At 32.8% G+C, this 27,003-nt stretch overlaps 2 protein-coding genes across 4 annotated transcripts; one reads left to right on the top strand and one right to left on the bottom strand.

The window, feature by feature from the left end:
• Window positions 1-1,930: 1,930 nt before the first annotated feature.
• Window positions 1,931-4,402, bottom strand: LOC114179664 (glutamyl-tRNA reductase 2, chloroplastic-like). The gene is made up of 3 exons (XM_028066076.2): window positions 4,073-4,402; window positions 3,715-3,956; window positions 1,931-3,355 (listed from the first exon to the last, which is right to left on the bottom strand). Exons 1-3 carry the CDS (start codon window positions 4,296-4,298, stop codon window positions 2,231-2,233), a joined length of 1,593 nt encoding a protein of 530 aa, XP_027921877.1. The 5' UTR covers window positions 4,299-4,402; the 3' UTR covers window positions 1,931-2,230.
• A 7,762-nt stretch (window positions 4,403-12,164) lies between these two features.
• KEA3 (K+ efflux antiporter 3) lies at window positions 12,165-26,537 on the top strand. Of its 3 annotated transcripts, XM_028065601.2 has the most exons (19): window positions 12,178-12,468; window positions 12,927-13,295; window positions 13,988-14,089; window positions 14,591-14,671; window positions 14,949-15,050; window positions 15,412-15,489; window positions 17,664-17,732; window positions 17,879-17,929; window positions 18,548-18,661; window positions 18,789-18,890; window positions 18,989-19,123; window positions 19,678-19,859; window positions 19,952-20,087; window positions 20,448-20,525; window positions 20,605-20,703; window positions 21,185-21,346; window positions 21,739-21,828; window positions 21,902-22,063; window positions 26,088-26,537. In XM_028065601.2, the coding sequence occupies exons 1-19, from the start codon at window positions 12,433-12,435 to the stop codon at window positions 26,310-26,312; spliced, it is 2,373 nt and encodes a 790-aa protein (XP_027921402.2). In that variant the 5' UTR covers window positions 12,178-12,432; the 3' UTR covers window positions 26,313-26,537. The 3 variants fall into 3 exon arrangements, 2 of the variants coding, with proteins under 2 accessions (XP_027921402.2, XP_085527224.1); XR_014993770.1 differs by lacking the exon at window positions 26,088-26,537 and having other exon boundaries at window positions 12,165-12,468; window positions 21,723-21,828; window positions 21,902-21,929; XM_085671098.1 differs by lacking the exon at window positions 12,927-13,295 and having other exon boundaries at window positions 12,179-12,468.
• Window positions 26,538-27,003: the final 466 nt, after the last annotated feature.

The following is a 27,003-nucleotide window of genomic DNA, read 5'->3' as shown; positions in this document are numbered from 1 at the left end:
CTTAAATTTACATATAAATTCTTTGTAAATATTTAATATTTAATACGCAGATAAATACTTCTCTTCATATTTGCATAAAAAACTTATAAAATAGATGAATTATTCAAGTATGTATTTACATGTATTTATACTCATACAATCCCATGAAAATATGGTAATGCTAAGTGGATAAGGATGAATCTTGTTCACTAATTTGTAGTAAATCAAAATAAATAATTTTAATTAATTTATTATAATTCAAATTAATCATTTTTTTAACCTTTAGCTGAGGTTAATAGCATGAATGACGTTTAAAGTGGATATAAAATGACGTGGGAAAAAAATAAAATACAGGATTTTGTGTGTTACTTTTTTTTTTTATTGAATTGCATAAATCTAACAATTAGGTATTGAATTTTAATTCACTTATACTAAATTCATTCATGTGTGTGTGATTTTATTTATGAAATTAATACATCATTAATATTTATATAAATATATATTTATAAACTATCGTATCAATTTTATTTTGTATGATATATTATTTTCTAAACTATATCAAATTTATAATATAGAAGTGAATTAATTAGATTAAATTGAAGAATTAATACATTGATGTCGTGTTTCACTATGAAAAGAAAAATAAAAAAACTATGCACCGAAAGTAAAGTAATTTTATAGTATCCTTTGTTACAAAACGTAAAGTAAATTTGTCGATATTTAAAATAAACATCTTAAAGGAAAGTTAAAGTAATTTTATATTGTCATTTATTACGAAACACTTGTAAAGTAAGTTGGTTGATTTTACAATAAATATTTTTAAAGTCAATTAATGGTTATTCATGACTATTAAAATCATATTGTAAAGCAATTACAAACTTCTTTTAGAACATTCTTTTTGTAAAAAGTTTAAAACATTTTAATTACCTCAATTATGTCAGATTAGGAGAAATTAGATAAAAATTTCTGATGATAAACTAAAATCAGTTCATTTGTAAAGGAGATATTCTTGTATAAGCATGGTCATAACATGTTATTTTCACGCACAACCAATAAAAAATACATTTTATAGAATAAAACAATTTGGAAAAAAATAAAAAATGTGATTCTCAATTATATTTTACCTTTCATATCAAGTTCATATTAAATTTGTAACAACTTCTTTAAATTTTTTTTCTTAAAAGTTCTTACGAAAGTTATTAAGAGATAGGTTTAAACTAAGTTTATCAAAATAAATCTATAATCTGATTTAGTGAAAAATAAAATCTTTGTCTCCCATCTGACATTGGTCTGTAATACATATCGTATTTTGCGTCCATTAGTTTGAATATATTAAAATAAACACCATGGATTTCATGTGTAACTGGGATCTCCAATAAATTTATTCATAACGTGCACAAAATGGAAAATGAATATTATTGTCATTGAATGAACAAGTGTGTGCTGTAGAGAAGGTTCCGACGATGGTTTCAGAAAACACGTACCTCAATAAAAATGTGGAAAATTTCAACTGATCCCAGAAGCAAAATTAGCCATACAAGGCATGGACGGCAATCATGTACGAACAAAATTCCCTTTACTGTTCTCTCTTGAGAGCACCGGCCATCCATCGATGCTCTGAACCATGAATTCTAACGAAAATTGAATTAAAAAAGTTCAAATCTTTTACATAATTTTGTTGTGTTATTCTTTACTGTGTCTTCAAAATCATTATACATCCGTGTATTTTAAAGACATAACAGAAGAGCAAAGAACAACACAGAAAACTGCAGAAGTTAATCTAAATTTATGAAAAGAGTTTATTCAAGATTGTTAAAGAATACTCACACTCATCCAATTATCATGAAAATCTCCTACAACTGTCATCAATATTGTAGTATCTAACCGTCCAAATTTGTAACAAAAATGACTAGAAGATAAACAGTATATGAGATCAAAACCAAAATTCAAATTAAGACATTTGAACATACATAGATTCGTATTTATACTCCGCTTAACATTGATGTTATTATAAAAATACAAGAATCATCTGTTCTCATGAGGATCATGACTTTACAACTGCCTCTATATCAAGCTCATTGAGAAAGAATACAACACGTATTCAGTTGGAGCATCAATGTCTAATTACTTCTGTATTATGTTAAAAATAATTGAAAGAATTAGCCTACAAATCAATCTACTACTTTAGTGTACAAAATGGCGGGGTTGCAGTCCCCAAAGGAATCAAATTAAACTAAACCAATTGAAGAGTCTACTTCTTAGCCCGTTCCATCTTATCTCTGATCTTTTCTTCCAACAATGATACTTCTGTCTCAAGATCATACATTCTGTTAATGGCACGCATATTCTCAAGCACTTCACTCTGACTATTATGATTCTTATTATCACACCTCAGGTGCTGCATGGGACCTTGAAGTACCTTATTCACAATACCCATACTAAGGGCATAAATTGCATCTTTCTGTTCCTTTGAGACATCATTACCCATCTTCGACAAACACTTCTCCATCTCAGAGGCTCTTATCCTCTCAACGTAGGCTCTGAACTTCTTAATGGTAGGAGCAGTTTCCAGAGAGTCTTTCCATGCTTCAAATTTATTCAACTCCTCCATGATAATTTCCCTGGCTTCAGCAGCTTTCTGAAGTCTGTCCTCCTTGTTAGCTGCAACAACTTCCTTCAGATCATCCACATTGTACACATGTGCAGTCTCCAGATCTGAAACACCTGCTTCCACATTCCTTGGAATAGATATATCAACAAACAGCCGTCTTCTACCATGAGTAGCCAGAGGAAGCTTCTGCACATTCTCTACAGTGAACAATGGCGATTCAGATGCCGTGCTGGTGAAGATCACATCAGCTTCAGCAGCACATGTCAGCATTTCTGAAATCGGTCTAAACACTATCTCAACATCCTTCAACTCTCGCTGAATGGCTTTAACTTTCTCTTCACTCCTATTAACAACAACCATTCTTTTGCACCCTTTAGCAGCCAAATGCTTGATCACAAGCTTCCCCATTTTCCCTGACCCAACTACCAACATTCCAGCATCAGCAAAGGAAGAATCTGGAAGCTTCATCAGTGCAAGCTCCACAGCCGCCGAGCTAACAGAGACCGATCCAGATGAAATGTTTGTCTCAGTTCTAACCCGCTTCCCCACAGAGATCGCGTGCTTGAACAAACCACTTATTTTTCTATCAAAACCAGGCACTCCCTGTCCAGTTTTTACAACCTGCTTCACCTGAGCAAGAATTTGACCTTCCCCAAGAACAAGCGAGTCAAGCCCAGCTGCCACTTCAAAGAGATGATGTGTAGCATCCGCATTATACAGCAAAACTTGGTGCTCACGAAGGTCAGGTATTGAAACTCCACTTACCTAAACAAAAACACGACCATGAATTTTCTATACAAACATAAATAAGAACACAAGGATAAATCACCTATTTCATCCCTAACCATTCCCGAAACCAAGAAAATTAATAGAAAATAATCCCAGAATAAAAATCCACCAATCACATTTACCCAATCAATATATGAATTCATTCAAGCAATCATGTTAACATATGTTCCGGAAACAAATGGTGAGTGATTAAGTTTAGTAACTAAACCAAACCAAACCACTAGTGGTTTCAAGGATTTATTTAGACTTTTCCAGATTTTCAGATCCATGCAACACAATTAGCCAACAGAACATTCATAACTTTTACGAGTATAATATAATATAATATAATATACCTTAGACATCCAATCAGTAACTTCCTTAACACCACGGTGCTGAGAGAGCGCGACAACATAGATCTCCATGCGGTTGCAGGTGCTGAGAACAGCGGCTTCTTCAATGTGGTTGAAAGCGCAAAGGTCCTTAATAACCTGAGGCCACCGATCCTCTGGGATCGCAAGCTTCTCACGCATCTCAACGGGAGCAGTGTGGATGTTAAGCCCTATGCAGACAATGCAACTCTTTTCCTTCGTATATCCTGACACAAACACAACAAAACAACCCATCAACTTCATCTCCATACCCGATAACAATCATCTATCAAATTTAAATTTTGACAAATTTGCGAATGAGGAACCAAGGACGACGACTTACTGTCGGCAGCGGAAGCTTTGAGCAACTCGAGGGCCGAGGGCTTGGAAGCGACGACGTTTTGGGGAAGGGAATTGTTGTTGTCGGAAAAGAAGGGGCAGGCGGCTTTGACGGAAAAGCGCGCGCGAGAGAAAGAGAGTTGGGAGGGCGGGGGGCGGATGAAGCGGCGGAAGCGGGTGGAGGAGGTGGTGGCAGTGGCGGCGGAGGAGGATCCAGCCAGGGCCGCCATTAGAGTTGGTGAAGGATTGAGATATGAAAAACGAAGAGAATGAGAAAAGGAAGAGAGTGTGTTGAAGAAATAGAGCAATTGATAGGTGCGCTTCGTTTGACCAACCAAAAAGTGGGATTGCCTTCTCCACGCGCCCTCACCGACCCATTCTATAACCACTTAGTTGGACCAAGCTCCAATATCTTTTCCATCTTATTATTATATTATCATTATCATTATCTTCTTTAACTAATTTTTCACCAAACAAAAACTTATTATTTCCAGAAAATAAATATAATTGCATTCCAAATATTTCTACTCCCGTTTCTTAAATTTTTAAAATACATCGCTTCTAGTATTTCAGATATATTTTATGTAGTTTGGAAAATGGTTTAGTAATGCTCAGAAGATATATTTTAGATACCGAAAATATCTTTTATCTTCCTCCTGAAATAGATAAACAAAATTAACAATTCTAGATACCCAAAACATGTTTTATCTTTTATCTTTTTTTTTTCTGTCTAAGAGATAAACATATTTTATCTTTTGGCTTTTTTTTTCTATCTCTCTTTTAAGAAGATAAAAAAATTAAACATTTTACATACCTATAACATACTTCATCTTTTATCTATTTTTTATCTTCCTTCTAAAAGAGATAAAAAATAATTAAAAACTTTAGATATCCAAAATATAGGTTATCTCTTATCATATTTTTGTAATATTCGGATAAAACAATATGGAAAATATATTTAGTCTTTTAATTATTTTTTATCTCCTTAAAAAATATAAATAAATAAATAAATATATTAGTCACCAAACACGTATTTTATCTTTTATCTATTATTTTTATTTTTCTTCAAAGAATGTAAAAAAAGAATTAAACATTTTACGTACCTAAAACATATTTCATCTTTTATATATACTTTTATCTTCCTTCTAAAAGAGAAAAAAATATAAAAAATTTATATATCGAAAATATGTTCTATCTATTTTCCTTTTAATCTTCGTTTTAGAAGAGATAAAACTATTACAAATATTACATACCCAAAATATACCTGATGTTTTATCTTTTTTTATCATCCTGGTAAAAGAGATAAAGAATTTAAAATATTAGATACCTAAAACGTATTTTATCTTTTATCTATTTGTTTTATCTTTTCTTTAAGAAGATAAAAAAAAAAAAAACATTTCAAAGCATACTTCATATTTTAGCTATTTCTTTTATCTTCCTTCTAATCTAAAAGAGAAAAAAAATATTTAAAATTTTAGATATCCAAAATATAGGTTATCTTCTATTGTTTTTTTATTATCATTTCCAGAGATAAAAGTACTACAAATGTTAGATACTCAAAATATATTTGATCTTTAATCTATTTTTTTTATGTTCTTGTTAAAAGAGATTAAAAAAAATAAACATATTAGATACTCAAAACGTATTTTATCCGATCTATTTTTCTTTATCTTCCTTCTAAAAGAGATAAAAAAAAAGTATAAAGTTTAGATAACCAAAATATAGGTTATCTTTTATCTATTTTATTTTATTTTCTTGCTCAAAGAGATAAAACAATACAAATAAACAATCCTATTTTATCTTTTTTATTTTATTTTATTTTATTTTATCTTCCTTTAGAGAAATAATCAATCTTAAATTATCTTATGTTTGATTAACAATAATAACCTTATCATAAGTTGATGCAAACCATATTTTAAAAGTAACTTTAAATAATTATTCATAATTTTCTTATCATTTAATAGTTTTAATAAGTACCCATATCTAAGCATCAAATTAGTAAGGAATTGAAGATAAAATAAAAATTAATTATTTCAAAGTTTTTATGTAATAATTTAATTTCTTTAAGTTAGTTTTAAAAACAATAAGTTAATTATTTTTATAAAAGTCCATCTAAAATTTTTACATAAATTAATTTTATTGTATTAAAGTTTGTGCATCTTCTTATTTCTTTCGCATATGTCCCTCAAAAAGAATATTGTATCATAAGACATCTCACGCCTTAAATTAGTTTTAAATCTCACAAAATTAAAGTACATAAAAGTACACGCTGGACAAAGGAGAATAAATATGGTTTTTTTTCCCAAACTGGTGCAATTTAATTATGTATTTCCTGAAATGGTGCAAATCTTTTTAAAATTCTAGCAAAGGGTAAGTCGTGCCATGATGGTGCGATTTAAATATGAAGAAGTCGTGCCAAAATGAGGCGATTTTAATTAAAATGAGTTGAAGTCGTGCCAACACGGAGAGACTTCTGTGTTATGAAGAAGTCGTGCCATATTGAGACGACTTTAATTAACATTTTAAGCAAAGTCGTGCCAATATGGGAAGACTTCAGTATTAAATTGTTAATGAAGAAGTCATCTCATATTGGAGAGACTTCAGTGTTGTATTGATAATGAAGAAGTCGTACCATATTGGGACGACTTTAGTTCGAATAAAAATTAAATATTTTTTAGTCGTACCATGTTTGATGTGCAGGAGATTTCCACTCCTCAACTTGGACGTCAACCAATGTCATACATTGTTAAGTTATCTGAGTGGTGGTGTGACTACGGGGAGTTTCAAGCTCTTCACCTACCTTGTACTTATGTAATGGCTATTTGCTCATCCTTCCATTTACAGCCTTCAACATTCGTGGACCCTGTCTATAGTCTCCAAAATATTTTCAAGGCCTATGAGGTGCAATTTCAGCCTGTTCAAAATGAAGATTATTGGTCTACTTATACTGGTCCAAGTTTAATGCCTGACCCTCACATGCGACACAACAAACCAGGAAGACGAACTAAAACTCGTATCCACAACGAAATGGACCATTCGTTGCTAAATAAACCAAAGAAATCTTCTTTTTGCAGAAGTATTGGTCATAATAGAAGCAACTGCCCAAATAAATAGTGAAATTTTATTTTATGTAACTCTCGTATCTTTGGTTTACCAACTTTGTTGTTCACTTTTATTTTAATATATATCAACTAAAAAATTATTGGATCTTATATATTTGTTATTAAAAAACTCTTTTTTTTTCTTTTCTTTACTTTTTTATATCTCGGTACAATACAAATTTTAACTTTTTTATTCAATTTAATTTTATCATAATTCAATATTTTTTATCTTTTCAATTTTTCTTTGTTATTCACTTACAATTATGAAGTCGTGCCATTATGACCAGACTTCCTTTATACCGAAAACACTAAAGTCGTGCCATAATGACAAGACTTTCTTGAAACCTAATACTGAAGTCGTGCCATTATGGCAAGACTTTCTTAATAATCCAATATTGAAGTCGTGCCAATATGGCAATACTTTCTTAAAACCCTAATACTGAAGTCGTGCCATTATGGGAAGACTTTCTTAAAACCCATTACTGAAGTCGTGCCAATATGGCAAGACTTTCCTTGTTATGAAGTCGTCCCATTATAGGACGACTTTGATTATTCTCGTAATTAATTTAAGTGAAGTCGTCTCCGATTGGCACGACTTCATGAAAAATATTGAAGTCTCTTCAATTTGAGACGACTTCAGCTCAAATTAACCAAAGTCGCCTTAATTTGGCACGACTTCTTTAAGATGAAGTCGCTCCATTTTCTCACGACTTACCTCTGCCGGGAATTAAAAAAAAATCTGCACCATTTTAGGAAATTGGAAAAAAAATTGCACCACTTTGGGAAAAAAACCAATAAATATTTTCAACCACCAACAAAAATGAAAACAAACAATTTTTTTATAACAATGAAGTCGTAGTTACAATAAAAAGGGATGAAAAATGTGCAACTCAAGAAGATAAATAACATGAACTATGAGAAAATGAAAGACAAGTTTATGAACTACGTTTAATACATCATTAACACGTAATACAAAATTATGAAATATAAGTCATCAATTATTGAATCTTCACATAGACAAACGATGCAAGATGAAAAAGTAACTAAAATAATGACTTGTTTAAGACTCAATATAAAGGGAGAAAAAGAAGAATCCTGCTACAAGCAAAAATTTGAAATCATTGATTTTTAAGAGATTCTTAATTCTTTTCTTCTTATATTTTTTATACATATTTCTTATTTAGAGCATTTAGACCGGTTAATCTTTGTATGAAGATACAAGTTAATAATACAATCAAATTCAATAGAGTTAATTTAATACACATTTGAAAAAACCTTTCATACAGATCAAAGGTAAGTGAGATAATAATAGTACATAATTTATATTGTTCCACTCAAACAATGTTATGTATTGTTCTCCAAAGTCAAATAACATATTGTTTTACTGTTTAAGGTAACTTGCAAGTATTACCAGTGTCATTTATTACTTATAAAGTACATAATGTTACTCATAATTATTTGAGTACACAAAGTCTTTCTAGGTTGTCCATTAACCTCTCCCTACATAAGTGTCTCTTTTAAGGTATACAATAATAATAAAGTTGTAAATACAAGGTTCACATATGAAATGCATGTTCTCCTTACTTTTAGAGAATTACTTAATATGCAAAGGAAGAATTTTCAATTAAATCTCTCTATAACTTTGTCTTCTAGAAAACGAATTATTGTTCACGCGCTTAAAACTTACATAGCCCTTTATCATGCGAATGTATAATATTGATAATGTCTCTTATTTTTTTTGTTTGTGTGCATTGCTTCTTGCATGGTGGTGATTTCCTTATATAGATGTTTAAAAAGGACTATTGAAGGATTCATACTTTTGGAGTCACTACTTGTTAAAACTTTCTTGGAAGTCATGTCTTTTTGTTGACATTCTTTAACATGTGGAAATGTACTTTGAGGTGGTTGAAACATACTTCTTTACCTCTACAATTAGCTTTGTGTCATGGGTAATACCAAAAAAAGACTTCCATATATTCATAGTTGATACGGTCACCTAGGAACTTCAACCAATTATAATTAGTGTACAATTTTATGGGCATCAAATTATTGCAACTTGTCTAAGCTTTCATCATCATCATCATAATCATCATCATCATCATCATCATTATCTGATACTGCACTACAATATTTTCAACCAAACCAGAACATAAAAACTAGACTAGGTAGCCTAAGTTAAATGAACCTTTCATAATTATTATTCTCCTAAGTAACTTTAATGCACTCAATTGGACATAGATTCTAATCATAGTAAGAAAAATTAACTTTTGAAATTTTATGTTTCATCCATACTCAAACATTTAATTGTGTCAAAGTAAAAATTTCGCGTGCATCCACTTTTCCTTGTTTAAAAACAATTTTATTCCTTTGATACCATATGTTCCATATGATTGATATCCATACATCCTTCCATAATTTATTTCCTTTATTATTACTACTTGATAAAAATGTCGTTAGAAATGCATATTTAATTGGTTATGGTGTACAAAATTTATACCTACCCATTCATTACACATGTTCCAAACTTTGTTTACAATTTTTCATGTTAGAGAAAGGTGTGATACAATTTCCTCTTCCAGCCCGCATAACACACAATGCAGTATCTCCTAGTTGCAATCCTTTCCTCCTCAATTTTTTCTTTGTTGCCACTCTATTGGACAATACCCTCCAAGAAAAAAACTTGACTTGATGGAACCACACTTATGCTCCAAAAGATGTTATACATATTTGAGTTTTCCCCAATATTTAATTACACAACTTTATCTATGCAAATTTAACTAAAAACATGTGTTCCTCATCTTCCCATACCCATACATCCTAACCATACATTCCGGATTATACAATTCAAAATGCAAATTTACATTTCGGATTATACAATTCATAATACAAACTTACATTTGAAATTATACAATTTGTAATGTAAATTTATATTCCGAATTGTACAATCCATAATGCAAATTTACATTCCTGATTGTACAATCCGTAATGTAATTTTGCATTCCGGATTATACAATCTATAATATACACAAATTGTGGAATCCAAAACTTTCATTCCACATCTTTCATCGTTAATTTTCATCTTCTTCCTTTTGCTTTATATTATTGTGATCTTTCCATTTGTTTTAATGGATACTTGTGAATGTTATTGAAGGTAGAGGTGGAGGAAGAAGATAGGCCGGAAGTCGAGACGGAGGTGGAGGTGGAAGAAGAAGATGAGATGAAAGTGGGAAAAGATCAGGCGGAGTTGGAGGAGGAAGAAAGTATGAGAGTGTTATGAGAAAGGAGGAAAGGAAGTAAGGAGAAAAGGAGAAAAGGAAGACAAATTTGACTTTTTACCATGTTTATGGGGATGCAGTAAGAAAATACTGGGGTGCAGGAAGAAATTTCCTGGTATTGTCCTACCTTGAATCCTCTTCTAAAGAATCCAAGACAATTGCTTCTTGTATCCATCAATTTCTTTCTGCACCTCATCAATTTTCAAAAATGATCATTTTAGCCTTATTCAAGTGACTACTACATTATTAATTTCCAAACAGGATTTTTGGAATAAGATTTCCAAAATTTTTCAGAATAACATTTCCGGAACAAAATTTTCCAGAATAGAATTTCTGGAATAAAATTTTTGAAACACGATTTTTCAAGAGTGAAATACATTCCAAAATATGTTTTGGGGAACATATTTCTTTTTCAAAATGAATATAATACCTTTTGGAATAAATTTTCCATAATATTCCTACACGAAATGTATTTCGGAAAAAGTTTTTCAGAACACATGAAATATTTTTCGGAAAAAACTTTCTGAAATAAGTTCTTTTAACATTTTCTCTCTTCTTTTTCTTCTATGTAGGGATGCAGTGATAGTGGTGAACGATGACAATGGTGGTATGTGCAAGTGCAATGGTGAAAGATATTTGAGTATTTTTCTACGTGCAAGCTGATTACAAAAGTATGGTCTATTTATCTCAGTAAACTGTTGCCAAATTACAATTTTGTTCAGTTTATTTAGTTTCATTCATAATCGTGATTATCTCATTTAAGAAAACATTAAATTCTGGTTCAATTCTTGTAACAGACAAGTAGTTTTTTCCTGCACCTCCATAAATTCCTTCCTACACTCCATATGAAAGAAAAAATCCATTTTGCCTTTTCACGAATATACAATTCATAAGGCATTAATTATTGACTATCACACGCAATGTAAAAGTAATTTGGCATTCGGATTGTGAAATTAAGAGACCATTTTTTTCATTTAATTTTTTTTTCAGGAATTATATAATTTGAGTGTCAATGACTCTTAGATTATACAATATAAAAATTTCTTGGATTGCAATCTGAAGTCAAAATTTCGAGAATGTATAATTTAAAAGTTTTTTTCTACTTTCAAATTATGTAATTAAAAATTATTTTGTTATAAGAAAATATTTCTTGGAAAGGTCATTTTTAGTTTTTGAAATGCACAATCCGTCCGAGAGTAATCTTTATTTTATAGTTACACAATTAAGAAGGAACAAAATAAGATTTTTTCTATATGGAGATGAAAAAAGAAAATTATGGAGATGCAAAATGAAATTAATATATATATATATATATATATATATATATGTTAATTAAAATATATATTCCTATGTAATTGGATTTTCTTATGATAAATACAAGTTTCAATTGAATTAAAACAAAGATAAAACATATACAAAACTAAATTTGGATAAAAATTACGTATTTTATTAAAGAGAAGGATTAAATGTTTCTATTTTAAAACAAGAAATTATTTATTAAGCAAAATACACTAAAATTAAATTTAAGCATGTAATATTCTCTTTGGGATAATGACATGGAAAATAAAGCCACATGGAAAATGCGTGCCGTCTGACTTTAAAAATCTGAACAGCGTTTGTGATCCACGAAAACCACATCGGACAGCAGTGAAACTGAAATTCTTGTGGCTGTGGTGCTCACCCATTCGCGCAAACTTACTCTTATCCAATTATTGATATTCCAAAATTTCCAAGATCATGCAAATTCTTTCTACGAACCCTTTCATTTCCTGCGGAGTTTTCTATCTTTCACAGCTTCCTACGTGTACGTGTGCCTTTTTCCACCTCTGTTTTCTGAGGCAGCGAATCACAGCACACTCAAAAGATCAATTATTTCTTTTGTTTTCTTTCACCATACTTCTAATTCTTTTGCGTGTCTATAAGCGGAACAAACAAACGCAAGTAAGCTTTCTCAACTTGTGTTTCATTGCTTTGTAAGCACTGCCACTATGCTGGAGTCTTTAGCTTGGTGCCAAAGCTTTAAGGTAACATCTCTTTTTATGCATTTCGTTGGTTATATCATTCTTGGGTTAGTTGGGTATGGAGGGTCATGCTATTTGAGTTGTTCATATATCAAGCTGCAAGAAAACTTCTTTTCTATCTTGTACATTTTTCTTCAAGAATGTAGTAATATAGAAATTGAAGATGTTTAAACTTTGAAGTTGAATCGAATCCAGTGCATATTCAAATAATAGAGTCATTTCCTACTTCCATTGAGAAGACAGGAACTGAGAATTGAGTATTGACTGTTAAACTTCAATTCTTGAGAAAAACCCAAGTCATTCTTGATAAGAGCTTATGAAGATTTGGAACCTCATACTTAAAAGGCCGTTTAGAGGGAAGAGTTTGGCCCAAAATTTTAGAGTAAATTAATCTTGTTGCATAATCTAATTCATATTGTTGCTTGTTGCATAAGTTCTTTTGCAATATTGTTTCTCTGCAGGGATATGACCTTACCAAACAGAAGAGTCCGGGTTACTCTCATACTATTTCTCGAGTTTATAGAAATTCTATTTTTGTGCTTTATTCTGTCAACAAGAAAGTGCCGGTACTGCCACATGGTGCTAATCATGGGATATTTCATGGGAGTTCTGTGTCAGAAAATTTCTTTAAAAAGCCTCCTCTCTATGCCCCTTTAAGTTCTGGTTGGAAAGGTTTGTATAGGCCACGTTGGGAACGGCTGCAAACAAATGTAGCCTATGATGTTGCTGGAGCTGTTGATGTAATCAATGATTTAGGATTGGACACTCTTACCTTCTTGGCTGTGACAGTCATAATTGTGCCTGTGTTCAAGTCACTGAAAGCCAGTCCTGTAAGAAGTTCTTGGAGTTTAGCTTTTTCTCTTTTCCTTTTTGAAGTTATGCTCTTGAAAGTATGATGTATATCATCTCAATGATCGTAAGCATTATTCATTGACATGTAATGCTCTGCATTATTAGTTTAGTTAAATTCCTGAACTAGTTTGGTCAGCCAAAATAGACTAAGGAAGGCATTCTCTAAGTAAATGAGACAAACACAAGCATCAAAAGATGAGAAGGATGCACAACTTAAGGTTTGATGATGATTTGAATAACTATAGATTGGAGATACTTATTATACATCACAAAATAACTACTTGGAAATCTTAGTCTTCAAGTTATTTTTACAAATATTGCTTTGGAGGTTGTGTACGATATGATTACCATCAGTTATCAATATTATATGTGTTCTCATCATAGTACGGAACAAACAAATTTAGAAGGTATCTTTTCTTTTCTATGAATTTGAGATTGCAGTTCTATCGCTGACAAGATCTAGTTTGTAGTTTAGTTTCATATTAATTGTTGTACTCAGAAATTAGTTTGAAATTAATTGCTCTACTTAGAAATTAGTTTGAATTTATTTAAAGAGTAAAAACAATGTGAACATACATGTTGAATCTCACGCATAACAGGAATAGGCTTAGTTATCTATTTACTTTCTTATATTAATAATTGAAATCAATTTAATGGTTGTTATTTTCAGATACTTGGCTTCTTTTGTGCTGGTGTGGTACTCAATCAGTTTGGTTTAATTAGAAACCTTACAGATGTTAAAGTTTTATCCGAATGGGGGATTCTTTTCTTGGTAAGATACGTTACTGCAGCTGCTCTAGTTATTGCTTTTCCCCCAATGTGTCTATCTCCCTCAAATGAAGCTTTAAAATTGGAATATTTAAACACAGTTTAGCCATTTTATTACTCTACTTTGTAAAAACTACAAATCTAAAACACCTAGATATTAGCCTATTTTTTCATTGCTCCATATCACAAAAGCTAGTAATCCAAGGAAGCACTCCTAGTATTTGCTGCATTGATTGCTTTTATTTTCAACATTGCTCTAAAAACTCATAGGTATTGACCTATTAGTTTTTTCTAAATTTCGACAATAGCATTGTTTGATCCAAACCACTTTTCTGTTCACAATTGTTGTATGGTGTGGTGTTATGCACATTAAACTATGATTGGTGGCTATGGAAGAACCTTTTAAAAGTCTCACCGGCATCAATTTCATGGTGTATAATCCTTAAAAAAATTTCAGATAAACATGCTGTATATTTTCTCTGAAGAAATGTTTGTTTCTTTTCAGCTGTTTGAGATGGGTTTAGAGCTTTCACTTGCACGTCTAAAAGCTCTCGCAAAATATGCTTTTGGAATGGGATTGGCTCAGGTATGATGCTTTGGGAGTGATAATGGGCATGTAAAGAAAATTTCTTAAGCCGTTTTCATTCTGTTATTCATCATTTAGCTTCATCTATATTAAAGATTATATATTTGTCTTAGATGATTGCTATTTTTACCATTGATTTATTTTTTTAGTTGTTCATTCTTTATAATTGTTATAGTACTTTTTTTGGAGCATTCTGATTTCTTTTTCAAAATTTATAAAATTAGATTTGTGGCTTTTTTTGTCCTTGTCTTGATTTTTATTTAAACACTTTCTGTAGGTTTTACTGTCTACTTTAGCATTTACTGCTTTTGAGCTTCCTCCAAATGGAGCTGTTGGAACAAAAATTTTGGAATTCCTTTTTCACTCTAGGCCTGACCTGGTAAGGTTTCTATATCTAACAATTTTTCCTAGTTTTATGTTTGTACCCTTTAGTTGTTTATAAATTACAGTCATTCTGGTGAGACACAGAGACAGACAGAATGCACACATACAGATTAAATTATAGTGTCTGCTAAAAGTCAAGGGTGGTTTGTTTTCTCTGCACTAAAATGTCTTTTGCATTTGGGAGCATGTTTCACATAAAACCATCTGTACACCTACATCTAACAGCTTAATATTTTAAGATGATTGTTTACTTATATAGATAAATGATTATGGCTGGATATGAAAAAGTATAATGTTAATAAAACTTGAAGAGGCTTCATTGCTTTATCTAATTAATTTTAAAATCCTATTCATAGGTGAACATAAGGAGTGTCGATGAAGCTGTAGTAATCGGTGCTGCTCTCTCTCTGTCATCATCTGCATTTGTTCTACAGGTATTTGTTTGTATAATTTCTTCACCTTGTTTGCATGAAAGACATGATGCTGATTGTTGGGTTTGGGCTCCCAACTATGCTAAGGCCCCATATACTTGGTCAGACCCATTTGACTCACTTAGGATAAGTGAGAGAGCTTCCAAGTCAGTAGAGTGTGAGAGCATTGAGTGACCAAAAACGCAGCCAAGAAGAGGAAAGAAAGGGAAGAAAATTCTGCAGATTTTTCACACTGTGCAGTTTTGGTAAATTGACGATTGCGGATTCGTTAACCGTTGGATCGGACTGAAACTTTGACACAAGGTTCGCAGCATATGATTCTTCATTATCCGTTTGGATCGTCAATCGGAGGTCTCAGGTTTGAGATGTTGGTCCCGCACAGTACCTCTGTTTTAGGGATTTTTCTTACTTTGTTCTTCAATTAGCAAGATCTGATACTTTGTTGTTTGGCTGCATGTTAGCACTTGTTTGTGCAGTTTGTTAAGACTCATTTGTACACTCTTTTGATTATAGTGGAGCGATTTCTTTGGTCTGGACAATCCGTGGTTTTTTACCCTTGAATTGAGGGGTTTTTCACACTAAAATTGGTGTGTTCTTTGTGATTATTGTTGTTGCCATTTTATTGTTGTTGATCCTCATAGATTCTTGCAAGTTAGGAAAAATTAATCCGTTGCATTATCTGGTATTTTGGTTGTGTTGTTGTTTTTTCCATCAAAGTGGTATCAGAGCTCTTGGTTTAGGGCTATATATTTACTTGCTTGAATGATGGAGCCAAATACAAAAATGGTTGCTTTGAATGGTACAAAGTGGAAGGGCTCTGATACCGCTTTGATGGGAAAAATAACAACACAACCAAAATACTAGATAATGCAACGGATTAATTTTCCCTAACTTGCAAGAATCTATGAGGATCAACAACAATAAAATGGCAACAATAATCACAATCAAAGAACACACCAAGTTTAGCATAGGGTAAAAAACCACGGGTCTTCCAGATCAAAGAAATCGCTCCACTATAATCAAAAGAGTGTACAAATGAGTCTTAACAAACTGCACAAACAAGTGCTAACATGTAGCCAAAAAACAAAGCATCAAATCTTGCTAATTGAAGAATAAAGTGAGAAAAATACCTAAAACAAGGTTACTGTGCGGGACCAATATCTCAAACCTGAGACCTCCGATTGAAGATCTGGATGGTCATATGAAGAATCATATGCTGCGAACCTTGTGCCAAAGTTTCAACCCGATCCAACGGTTAACGAACCCGCAATTGTCAATTTACCGAGACTGCATAGTGTGAAAAATCTGCACAATTTTCTCTCCTTTCTCTCTTCTTGTTGGTTGTGTTTTTGGTCATTCAATGCTCTCACACTCTACTGACTTGGAAGCTCTCTCACTTACTCTAAGTGAGTCAAATGGGTCTGATCAAGTATATGGGCCTTAGCATAGTTGGGAGCCCAAACCCAACACTGATGTATCTATTTATACTTTCATTTCCCTTTGTTGGTAATAGTAGTAACTTAATGTAACAATTTCACCATGTTTTGACTTATGTACATTTTTCGCTAATACTTTTATTTTTCATATTTACAATAAGTAGGAAACGTTGTATGCATTCAATAAAATAAATATAATTTCATGACTTTTGAAAGATCCAAGGAAGTTCTGAAGAACTTTAATTTGATACTTACAAACACTTTCTTGCTTTTGAAAATATTTATGACGGTATTCACATTCCAACATAGTTTGTAACTTTTGGAGAAAATACTGAATGGAAGAGCTTGTTGTTATTATTTTTTATAGTAATACACTGCATACGTAAATACACACACACACACACACACATATATATATATATGTATATATATATATATATATATATATATATATATATATATATATATATATAATTTCTTTTGTAGCTGACCATGTCATTTTCGTCCTTTAGTTCTGCCACATCATGATTCTCCTCCTCTAGTATGCAATCTCTTGGTTTGTAAACTTCTTTGTCCAGCCTTGTTTATTTGTCTCCTATTACCTTGTCTTGTTTACTGTATTGAAAAGAAACCAAGGTTTAATTTTAAGCCTGTTTCAGGTGTTCCCCATGCATGAATCCACTGTCATGTGTGACACTAAATATGGATAATTCAACTTATCAATCATATATGTATTTGTAGCTTCTTGCAGAGAAAGGTGAGCTTCCTACAAGATTTGGTTCAGCAACTCTTGGAATACTTCTTCTGCAGGTTTTTGTCTTAAACTCTTGCATGTTACAGTCTCATTCTCCAACTATGCAAAATTTTTTTTTATAAAAAAAGGAGATGTGGTTGTTTGGACTCATCTTGTATGATTGATATAATTAACTTTGTTCCTTTTCTACTTGTTATTCCAGGACTTAGCCGTTGTTCCTCTTTTAGTCATACTTCCAATACTAGAGAGCCAGGTGAGATGTAATTTAACATATTGCATTTCTGCTTTCTTCTTTTATAAATTGATGGAGTTAACAATTGAGATTTAGTAGTGTTCTTTACTGGAAGCCACTGGTCTGCTAAAATAAACCCATCCTCAATGGACCTAATCAGTTGTAGGCCTATTCCCCTTCTTTCTAACATAATTAAATGATGGGTATCGATCGTGATCTTAGGATGCGATAGTGGTCCTTGACATATATAAAGGGTTACTTCTGCCCAGATAAATAGAAAATCTATGCTAAACTCTTAGCTTGCAAATCTTGTAACATGTTGTGAAAGATATGGACCTCTTCAATTTCCTCAAAAATTTTATATATAGATTGTTTTAATACTTATCTGGTAGAAACATTTTTCTATGTATGTCAGCATGCTTGTGTTTGTCTGTGTGCACACCTTGTTACAGGAATGTGCTAGTTATGTTCTTCATGGTATGTTTGTCCTTTTGTATTCTTTTCACCTGCTGTAAATTTGAGTTTAGCAATTATGTATGTTGCATGATTGTTATATTTTCTTCAATTAACTATTTTTTTTTATAGTCATATGCATAGACTTTTGCATTCATTCTTCATCCTGTGCTGTCTTCATTATAGAATATAACTGAGGGGAGTATTTGGCCCACGCTTGCTCAAGAAAGTTTAAAAGCTTTAGGTGGATTAGGTCTTCTTTCTCTTGGGGCAAAGTACATTCTCAGAAGAGTTTTTGAGGTCAGTATCAAATATATTTCAAGATGGTCAGTATCAAATATATTTCAAGATTTTTATCCAAAGAAATAAAATGCGTCCAAACTCATTTTTTATATGTTCTAGGCAGTAAAATCTTGGTCAAATTCAGGTTGTTGCAGATACAAGGAGCTCAGAGGCTTTTGTTGCTCTTTGCTTGCTGACAATTGCTGGAACTTCTCTAGGCACACAGAATTTGGGCTTTAGTGACACGGTTCTGTATTTCCCAATGCTTCGGGTTTTAATTAGGGATTTTGAAGAATCATAAAATTGAATATTAACTTGAAAATTTTATGTAATATCATAATACAGCTTGGGGCTTTTTTAGCTGGGGCTATTTTGGCAGAGACAAACTTCAGGACCCAGATTGAAGCTGACATAAGACCATTTAGAGGCTTGCTGCTTGGATTGTTTTTTCTAACTACGGGAACTTCAATTGACATGCAGGTTAATATGATTATTATTTATAAATGTGTAGCATGGTTTTTTGTATTTCTCAACATGGTTGGTATGATAATTTGACTGTTGTGTCTGCATAAATGCAAACTTCGATTATCAGGTTCATTAAACTAGTAACTACAGAGGTCCAAGATTTTGTTCACCTGTGATGTAACATAATGAAGTTGTATTTGGATAAATTGAAATACTGTAGTAAATGGTAATTTCCTTAAGTTATCTTGAAGTGAGGATACTCATCTACCAGCTCACTCACACATCCGTTGTGTTATTCTATTAAATCCAGTCCTTGTTTGAGTGAAATATAAGCGATTTATCTGTTTTCATGCAACTGGATTCATGAATTTACGAAGCTTAAACGAATAGTCATTGTTAGATATATGAATTAACGAATATATATACATATATATATATATATATATGTGTGTGTGTGTGTGTGTGTGTGTTTGTATCCTTTACAGCTTGCTTTTTGCGTGAATTACATACCCTCCACTGTTAAACTAAAGATGTATTTTTACCCTTCATAATTATTGTTTTTGTTGCAGCTCCTTTTACGAGAGTGGCCAAATGTACTTTCACTCTTGGGAGGTTTAATTGTTATAAAGACACTGATCATAACTGCAATTGGTCCTCGTGTTGGGCTTACTTTACAAGAAAGTGTAAGAATAGGATTGCTTCTATCCCAAGGAGGCGAATTTGGATTTGTTGTTTTCTCTTTAGCAAATAGGTACTTAATTATCTGATATAATGCATTGATGTTATTTGAGTGAGAACACTGGGATTTTTTTAGTTATCAAAATTTGTGGCTTCTTGTAACAGGCTTGGGGTGCTTCCTCTTGAGCTCAACAAGCTACTCATCATTGTTGTTGTATTGTCGATGGCATTAACCCCATTTCTGAACGAAGCTGGAAGAAGGGCTGCTAGTTTTATAGAAGAAAAATCTGATGCTGAGAATGTAGGTCTTTTTTTTCAAGATTTACAATTTTGGCAGCTATGTGCACTAAGACACATACGCACATGTGCATGATGCATATAAGTATTAAAAGTAGCTATGATGGATATTGGTGTATTTGAAAAAAAAAAATGTCATACATAAGAAATGTAATTAAAAAAAATACAAGAACATTCACTTACTGTGCTAAAGTAGGTCCTTATGGCACAAAATTCATTCTCTGGATTTTATTCTTCAAAAGCATCAATTAGTTTTCTTTTGTATACCTAATGTGTATAGGACAAAGTACAACTTTTTCTTCAATCTTAAGCCAGTGATTTCATTTTAACTGCAAATGTAAATTAAGGACTAAACTATTTGCAGAACGAGAAAGCTTTGGAGACCGTTAACTTCAATGCTAGTGAACCTGTTGTTATCCTTGGATTTGGACAAATGGGCCAGGTAGATCATCAATACATTGTAAAACCTGTCATTTCTATCACTCAATTCTAAATTTTCTCCTTCTGTTCTATATGTAAAGGTCCTTGCCAATTTCCTGTCCAATCCATTAGCTTCAGGAGAAGGTGATGAAGTAGGATGGCCTTATGTGGCATTTGATCTGGACCCCAATGTAGTAAAGGTCAGTGTATTTTGAGCACTGTGCATGACTATTGTCTATCAGTACCTTCATGAGACCCTTTCCTTTTCATTTTCTGAGGAATTATTTGAAACTCTTGGGTAGAGATCTGCTGTTTAGAATATCTGCAATAATTAGATGTTCAGACATTCTCTCTTGATACCATATATGAAGCATGGAACAAAAGGACAAGCTTCTTTATATGGACAAATTCTCTATTTATATTCACATCTGATGCACAGTTTTCTCTTCTAAAAATTAAAATTTCACGGATATTGTAAATAGCATGATTTGCAACTATAAGTCTTCCAATTTAGTGTTCACTCATCAATCATTTATCGTCTCTTTGTTCTTATCTTTTCCTTTTCTATATTTTATTAAGAGAATGAAAGCACTATATATGATCATTTCTTACCCTTCATACTGCAATCTCTTTTATCAAACTTTCTTTTAATTTATTCTCCCATCTTTAACTGCTGGACAGACAGCTAGAAAAATTGGCTTCCCTATAGTCTATGGGGATGGATCACGTCCTGATGTTCTTCAATCTGCTGGTGTCTCTTCTCCCAAAGCTTTTATGATTATGTACACCGGAAAGAAGAAGACAATTGATGCTGTTCAGAGGCTAAGATTGACATTTCCGGCGGTAATAATTTCTTACACCCCCCTACCCTCACTGCTGCCCCGTTTCTTCTTTTCTCAATTGGTTGAGAGAACGTGCATGTATATGTGCACAAGAGGGGAGAAGTAACGTGTTTCTATAACTGAATGCAACTATGGTAGTATGATGTGATTAGCTTATATTTTTAATTTGCTTATAAAATGAATGGTGATAATCTCCAATGTGTCATAAGAATCTCTTACCAAGTTATAAACAAAACCAAAGGGTATCTGATGCACTAGGACTTGTACTACTTGTTAGGTTTTTATTAAGTGTAACTTGGCTGATAAAAATTTGAAACTGTGTTTCATATCTTCCTTTAATCTTGTTGTCTTCTCTCTTGGTTTAATTGTATACTTAGTGATGAAATTCCTCAGATCCCAATCTATGCCAGAGCTCGTGATCTAAAGCATCTATTAGATCTGAAAAAGTCAGGTGCAACAGATGCCATTTTGGAAAATGCAGAGGTAGTGCCAAAAAGTTTTTTCACTCCCCTGATATTTGGAAAGGAAACTGGTGCTAAATATTTTATTCTTTCAGACTAGCTTGCACCTGGGTTCTAAGCTGCTGAAAGGCCTTGGTGTGATGTCTGATGATGTAGCATTTTTGAGTCAGCTAATAAGAGATTCCATGGAGCTCCAAGCTCAAGAAGCAGTCGGCCAACCTGAAAATCGTGGATTAGATATTATGAAACCACTGCAGGTACTTCAAAACAATGATTTGTCTTGACTAAATGCTAAAATATGGTTGTGAATGAGCTGTCTTATGGATTTATCTGAATTTAATAGGATATCTAACAAAAAGTAGGAGGAAAGAATGTAATGAGTAATAAGCAAAAACATTAGTACGTAATTGATTGTGTTGATGTTGCTTTGTTGGTTTCCTTATGCTTAACCGTAATATGGCCTTAAACTTTTGATTTTTCATTTTGAATGCTATTCCTCCTCACCCCATCCCCGGCATGTTTCTCCATTGCATTATAAGGATGTTTGAAAGCATTGGGAGGAAGATCCTTCTGTTGTTTATCTTTGATTACACTGTTCTTGTCATGATAAGCGAGTCCATAAAACAAAATTGAATATAGGAAAAGCTTGTGCGCTGATAAAAGACAGTTTTGGAAAAGGGCCTTTCACATTTATTGATTAATAGCACCATACATACATATACGCATATATTCATATATATATATATATATATATATATATATATATATATATAATAATTTAGTTTATTAAATACCGCTTGTATTTCAGTGTTGTATATTGTGTGTGTATACACACGTACACACCAGGGAGCAAAAAGGCTAGGACAGGGCAGTGGTAGAGCAAAATAGGCTTGGAGAGTGTGGGGGCTATGGGATAGCAAAAATGCTTACATTGGATATTGTTTACCTGAGAGAGTGACAACATTAGGGTCAATGCACCTCACTTTTATATATTGTGAATTGGTCTTATCTTTAGTCGATGTGAGACTTCCAACACACTTCCTCACGCCGAGATATATTCATCTTGTGCATGGGACAAGAAATTAGTGGGTGGTCCGTTAGCGGCCCGATATTGGGTGGAATAGAATATCCAAGAAAGTTTGCTAGGATAGGCTCTAACTTGACTCTGATACCATGTTAGAGTGGGCTTTAAGCCTAACTCAACCCCACAAAACCGGCTTGTAAGGTGAGGTTTGCATCTCATTTATATATTGTGAATTGGTCTTATTTCTAGTTGATGTGGAACTTCCAACACACCCCCTCTAGAGATAAGACAATTTCATAGTATATAAGCGAGGTGCAAACCTCACCTTATAAGCCAATTTTGTGGGGTTGAGTTAGGTTTAAAGCCCACTTCTTAACATGGTATGAATATACCTCGGCGTGAGGGGATGTGTTGGAAGTCTCACATCGACTGGAGATAAGGCCAATTTACAATATATAAGTGAGGTGCAAACCTCATCTTATAAGCCGGTTTTGTGGGATTGAGTTAGACTTAAAGCCCATCTTAACACTTATTTATAAAGAAACAGATACAATAATTAAACAAATACAATATGATGCATCAAATTTTGGGAGACTCTGTTGGGCCTGTTGTTTTGTGTGGGCTGATCTTGCGTATGGGTTTTGCTGATACCACCATAAGCTAGAGGTAGGAAGATGTGATCTAGCTCAAGCTTGAAAAAGTTGCCATCGAAAGGTTTGGCGAGAGAGCTTTATTGAAAAAGGCATGCTAATTGATTGAAGGATGAATCACATAGCAATCACATGAATCGTTGTTGACTTTTCTCGACCAATGTGGCAATCAATATTTAAATGCTTGGTCAACATAGATTTGCAGCTATATGTAAAAGACTTTGATTATCACAATATAACACATTTGGTCAAGAACAATTGACATGGAGATCATTGAGAAGGTTAATAAGCTATTGTAATTCTCATGTGGTGGAGGTAAGAAACAGTGCTTTGTTTATTTTATTAGCCTTCCATGAAACTAGTGAACAACCAAGAAAGAAACAGTACCCAATGATTGACTTGAATGAATCAACATCACTGGAGAAACTGTGCTTTGTTTCTTAGCCTTCCATAAAATTAGTGAACTACCAAGAAAGAAACAGTACCCAATGATTGACTTTGTATGAATCAATACACGTTACCTTATTTACATCACTGAATTCACGAATGTAAATGGAAGACTCTACTAAAAAGGGAGTCCCTTTCCTGGATATTTTTTGAGATATCTAATAATACTAGTAGAAAGATGTGTTTGAGTTAGTTCAGACACGAATTGACTTGGTTATTATGTTGCAAAGGCAATGTTGGGACGTTTGTTGGTGAAGTATATCAAGTTACGAACCAAGCTTCTAATGGGTAAAGGATGAGGCAGCATACTGCCAGAGTCTTGTTGGAGACAAAGGGTGGTTCCCTTAGGTGTGGAGATTGATTTCGAATCTAATAACCCATAATTAGAGTAAGGCTAGACAATATTTTTGCTGATGAAGAGAAATCTTAGTAGTTGAGTGTGCTATTTGCCATCAGATTTCATCTTAAACAAATTGGCATTAAATTGAAATTTGAAATTTAACATGGTTTTAAAAGCCTATAGCTCATCTTGGTAATTTTCTATTCTGGTAGGCTTGCCATGTTTAACAAACATCTGCAGAGGTTGGGTGTTGGGAACTCTTACATTGCTTGCTCAATTTTTGAGTACGACTTGTATATATATTGGGAAACTTTGCTTAATATCAATTGGTTTAAGATAAAATTTGACTTGGTAGCCGAGCCTACATCCCATTTAATAATCACCTATTCTGGTAGACTGCCTGTTTTAGTAGACATATGTGGAAGGGAAGTGTTTGAAAGTCCCACATTGCTTGCCTCAATATTGGACTGTGGCTTATATCTGTTGGGCAACTTTGCTTAATGACAATTGGTTTTAAGTTGAAATTTGACATGGTTTTAGAGCCTATAGATCATCTTGGTAATTACTTACTCTGGCATGAGGAAGGGAAGTGTTGGAAAGTATCGCAAACAAAAAATACAATATCCCTTCTCCTCTTCCCATTCAATGCATGTCTTGTCAAAGTTAAGTAATTCTTTAGTTTCTACATATTCAAAGTTTGAGCTATCAAATTTTAATTCATCCTCAATTCCCAAATGAATCTTTTCTTTTCCCTTTCTTCGTAGTGAGGCTAAAGTTGCATCTGACCTTTCTTGGAAGCATGGAAAGATCCAATAACAATACCACTACTTGATGATTGCTTTTTTTTGTTGTTTTCTTTTCTCCTTGTATAAATTCTTGGTTGTTGTTAGAGGTTTGATAGGAAGAATGTGAGAGTACACAACAAAGAATCATTCATCAAGTCCTTTGAGAAAGTGAAAGATGAAGTTTTTATTGTGAGATATTCTAGCTAGCTGCAAAGGTACAAGGAGTCATGGGAGGGTAATAATTTATTTATTTTTCAGATTGATTTCAACTTGGTATAGTATTCGGTCACCGGTATGACCCGTGTGCAGTATGAATAGAGCTCCAAGTACGAGCTTTGATACCATAAAACAAAAACAGATATTGGAAAAGCTGGTTTTCTGATAAAAGACCGTATTGGAAAAGGCCTTTCACATTTCTTGATCATTAGCAACATACTGAGGATATATATAGTCTAGTTATTGCAGCTCGTCAAAAGGATAAGATGGAATCTAAGATACAAGAAATCAAAGAAAACCAAATATGAAAAATACACTAAAGATGACAACTATGACAACAGTGAAATAATAGCTCAACAGATACAGTGTAACGCAGCAAAATTCTGGAGACTTATGGAAGTTTCAATTCCGTTGGCCATGCTGTTCTGTGTGACCTGATCATGCTTGATGCGTTGTTGTTTTTCAATGGATTTGGCTCTTCTAAAGTGAGAAAGTTTAAAGCAAGTAATTTTAGTTGTTAATTAAGAACATTAACTACTGATATTTCAAAACATCCATAATTTGTTCTCCATATGCATGTTACTTTTACAGATGACTTCTCTTCAATGACTGGTATAATGGTTTTTGTTACTTTACCCTCTAAAGTTAGTTGGTTACTTTAGAAGAGCCGAATCCTTATTTTCTGCGTCCCTTATTAATTTATTCTCAAGGACATTATATTATCTTTCCATAACTAGATTTCAACACTAAGTCCCCTTTACTAGTTTGTTCTTTTTAATAAACTTGCATAACAAGAAACTGTTGTGTCTGTAATGTAAGGTGAAAGCTTCTGACTTGAGGGAAGCACGTGTTCCTGTGGCAGTAACTTCACCAGAATCTGAATTATCAGAAATGAATCAGAAAGATCAAGCTTCATCAGTTAGAAATGAAAGGGAAGTAGATCCAGAAGAACAAGAACATGAACTTAGTGAAGCTGTGAAATTAGAAGGAAATGGTGTTTTACTTAGCAAACAAAGTAGTGAAGAAAGCGCTGAGGAGCCCTGAACAGGATTTCTTCCCAGTTATTTTTCTCTTCTAACCCCAATAAATTCTGAAAGATTCAGGAAGTTTTCATTTTCATTGCAGAGCTAACAATATATGTATAGGAAATATCCCAATGCCTTGTAGAACAGCATCATTCCAACTCTGATGCTCACTTCAATTCTTTTGAGAGTCACAAAATGTATAGTGATTTAACACCTTTAAAATAGTTTTTATTTCTTCTGGGAAGTCATGAACAGTTTAAGGTGGTATAAACTTCTGAAAATAATAGGGTCCTACTTGTTAAAATTATTTTGCAGGGCTCGTAGTATGCAGATAGATTCACTGTTGAAAAATGATGATGAAAAGAAGTTTGCAAATTGATTCACCATTGAAAAATGAGAAAGAAAATAAGTGGAATGTCACTTCTTCCCTTTGTAGAGAATCTTTTGACGGAGCATATCCAAATTGCATGTCACATGCCAGTATCTGACAAACCAGTTGATGTGAAATTTTGCAAAATCACATGCTGCTTACTATACAATGCACAGAATCCTTTTGCGACTGTGGCTTTCATGACATATATAATCAAGCACAAAAATGTTTTAAATTAATTTGTATTCTGTAATTTATTTCTATATCTATACTATTATACAAAAAAATTACTTTTTACATTTAGTTTTTTAGTTTTTTATTTTATCCTTTATATAACATG

This window comes from Vigna unguiculata, chromosome 3, assembly GCF_037176805.1.
Source record: "Vigna unguiculata cultivar grain cowpea cultivar isolate G323 ecotype 2 chromosome 3, ASM3717680v1, whole genome shotgun sequence".
NCBI classification, from domain to species: domain Eukaryota; kingdom Viridiplantae; phylum Streptophyta; class Magnoliopsida; order Fabales; family Fabaceae; genus Vigna; species Vigna unguiculata.
The sequence above is the reverse complement of the archived record's forward strand: the minus strand, read 5'-3'. Positions and strand labels throughout refer to the sequence as shown.

What these genes read in the sequence shown, in the direction of transcription:
- LOC114179664 (XM_028066076.2), bottom strand. Translation starts at nt 4,298, where the DNA reads ATGGCGGCCCTGGCTGGATCCTCCTCCGCCGCCACTGCCACCACCTCC. An exon ending in CAAAGCTTCCGCTGCCGACA is followed by an intron (nt 3,957 to 4,072) that starts GTAAGTCGTCGT and finishes TGTTTGTGTCAG; the next exon opens with GATATACGAAGGAAAAGAGT. An exon ending in TTACTGATTGGATGTCTAAG is followed by an intron (nt 3,356 to 3,714) that starts GTATATTATATT and finishes GTTTTTGTTTAG; the next exon opens with GTAAGTGGAGTTTCAATACC.
- KEA3 (XM_028065601.2), top strand. Translation starts at nt 12,433, where the DNA reads ATGCTGGAGTCTTTAGCTTGGTGCCAAAGCTTTAAG. An exon ending in ATTTGGGCTTTAGTGACACG is followed by an intron (nt 18,891 to 18,988) that starts GTTCTGTATTTC and finishes ATCATAATACAG; the next exon opens with CTTGGGGCTTTTTTAGCTGG. An exon ending in AAAAATCTGATGCTGAGAAT is followed by an intron (nt 20,088 to 20,447) that starts GTAGGTCTTTTT and finishes AACTATTTGCAG; the next exon opens with AACGAGAAAGCTTTGGAGAC.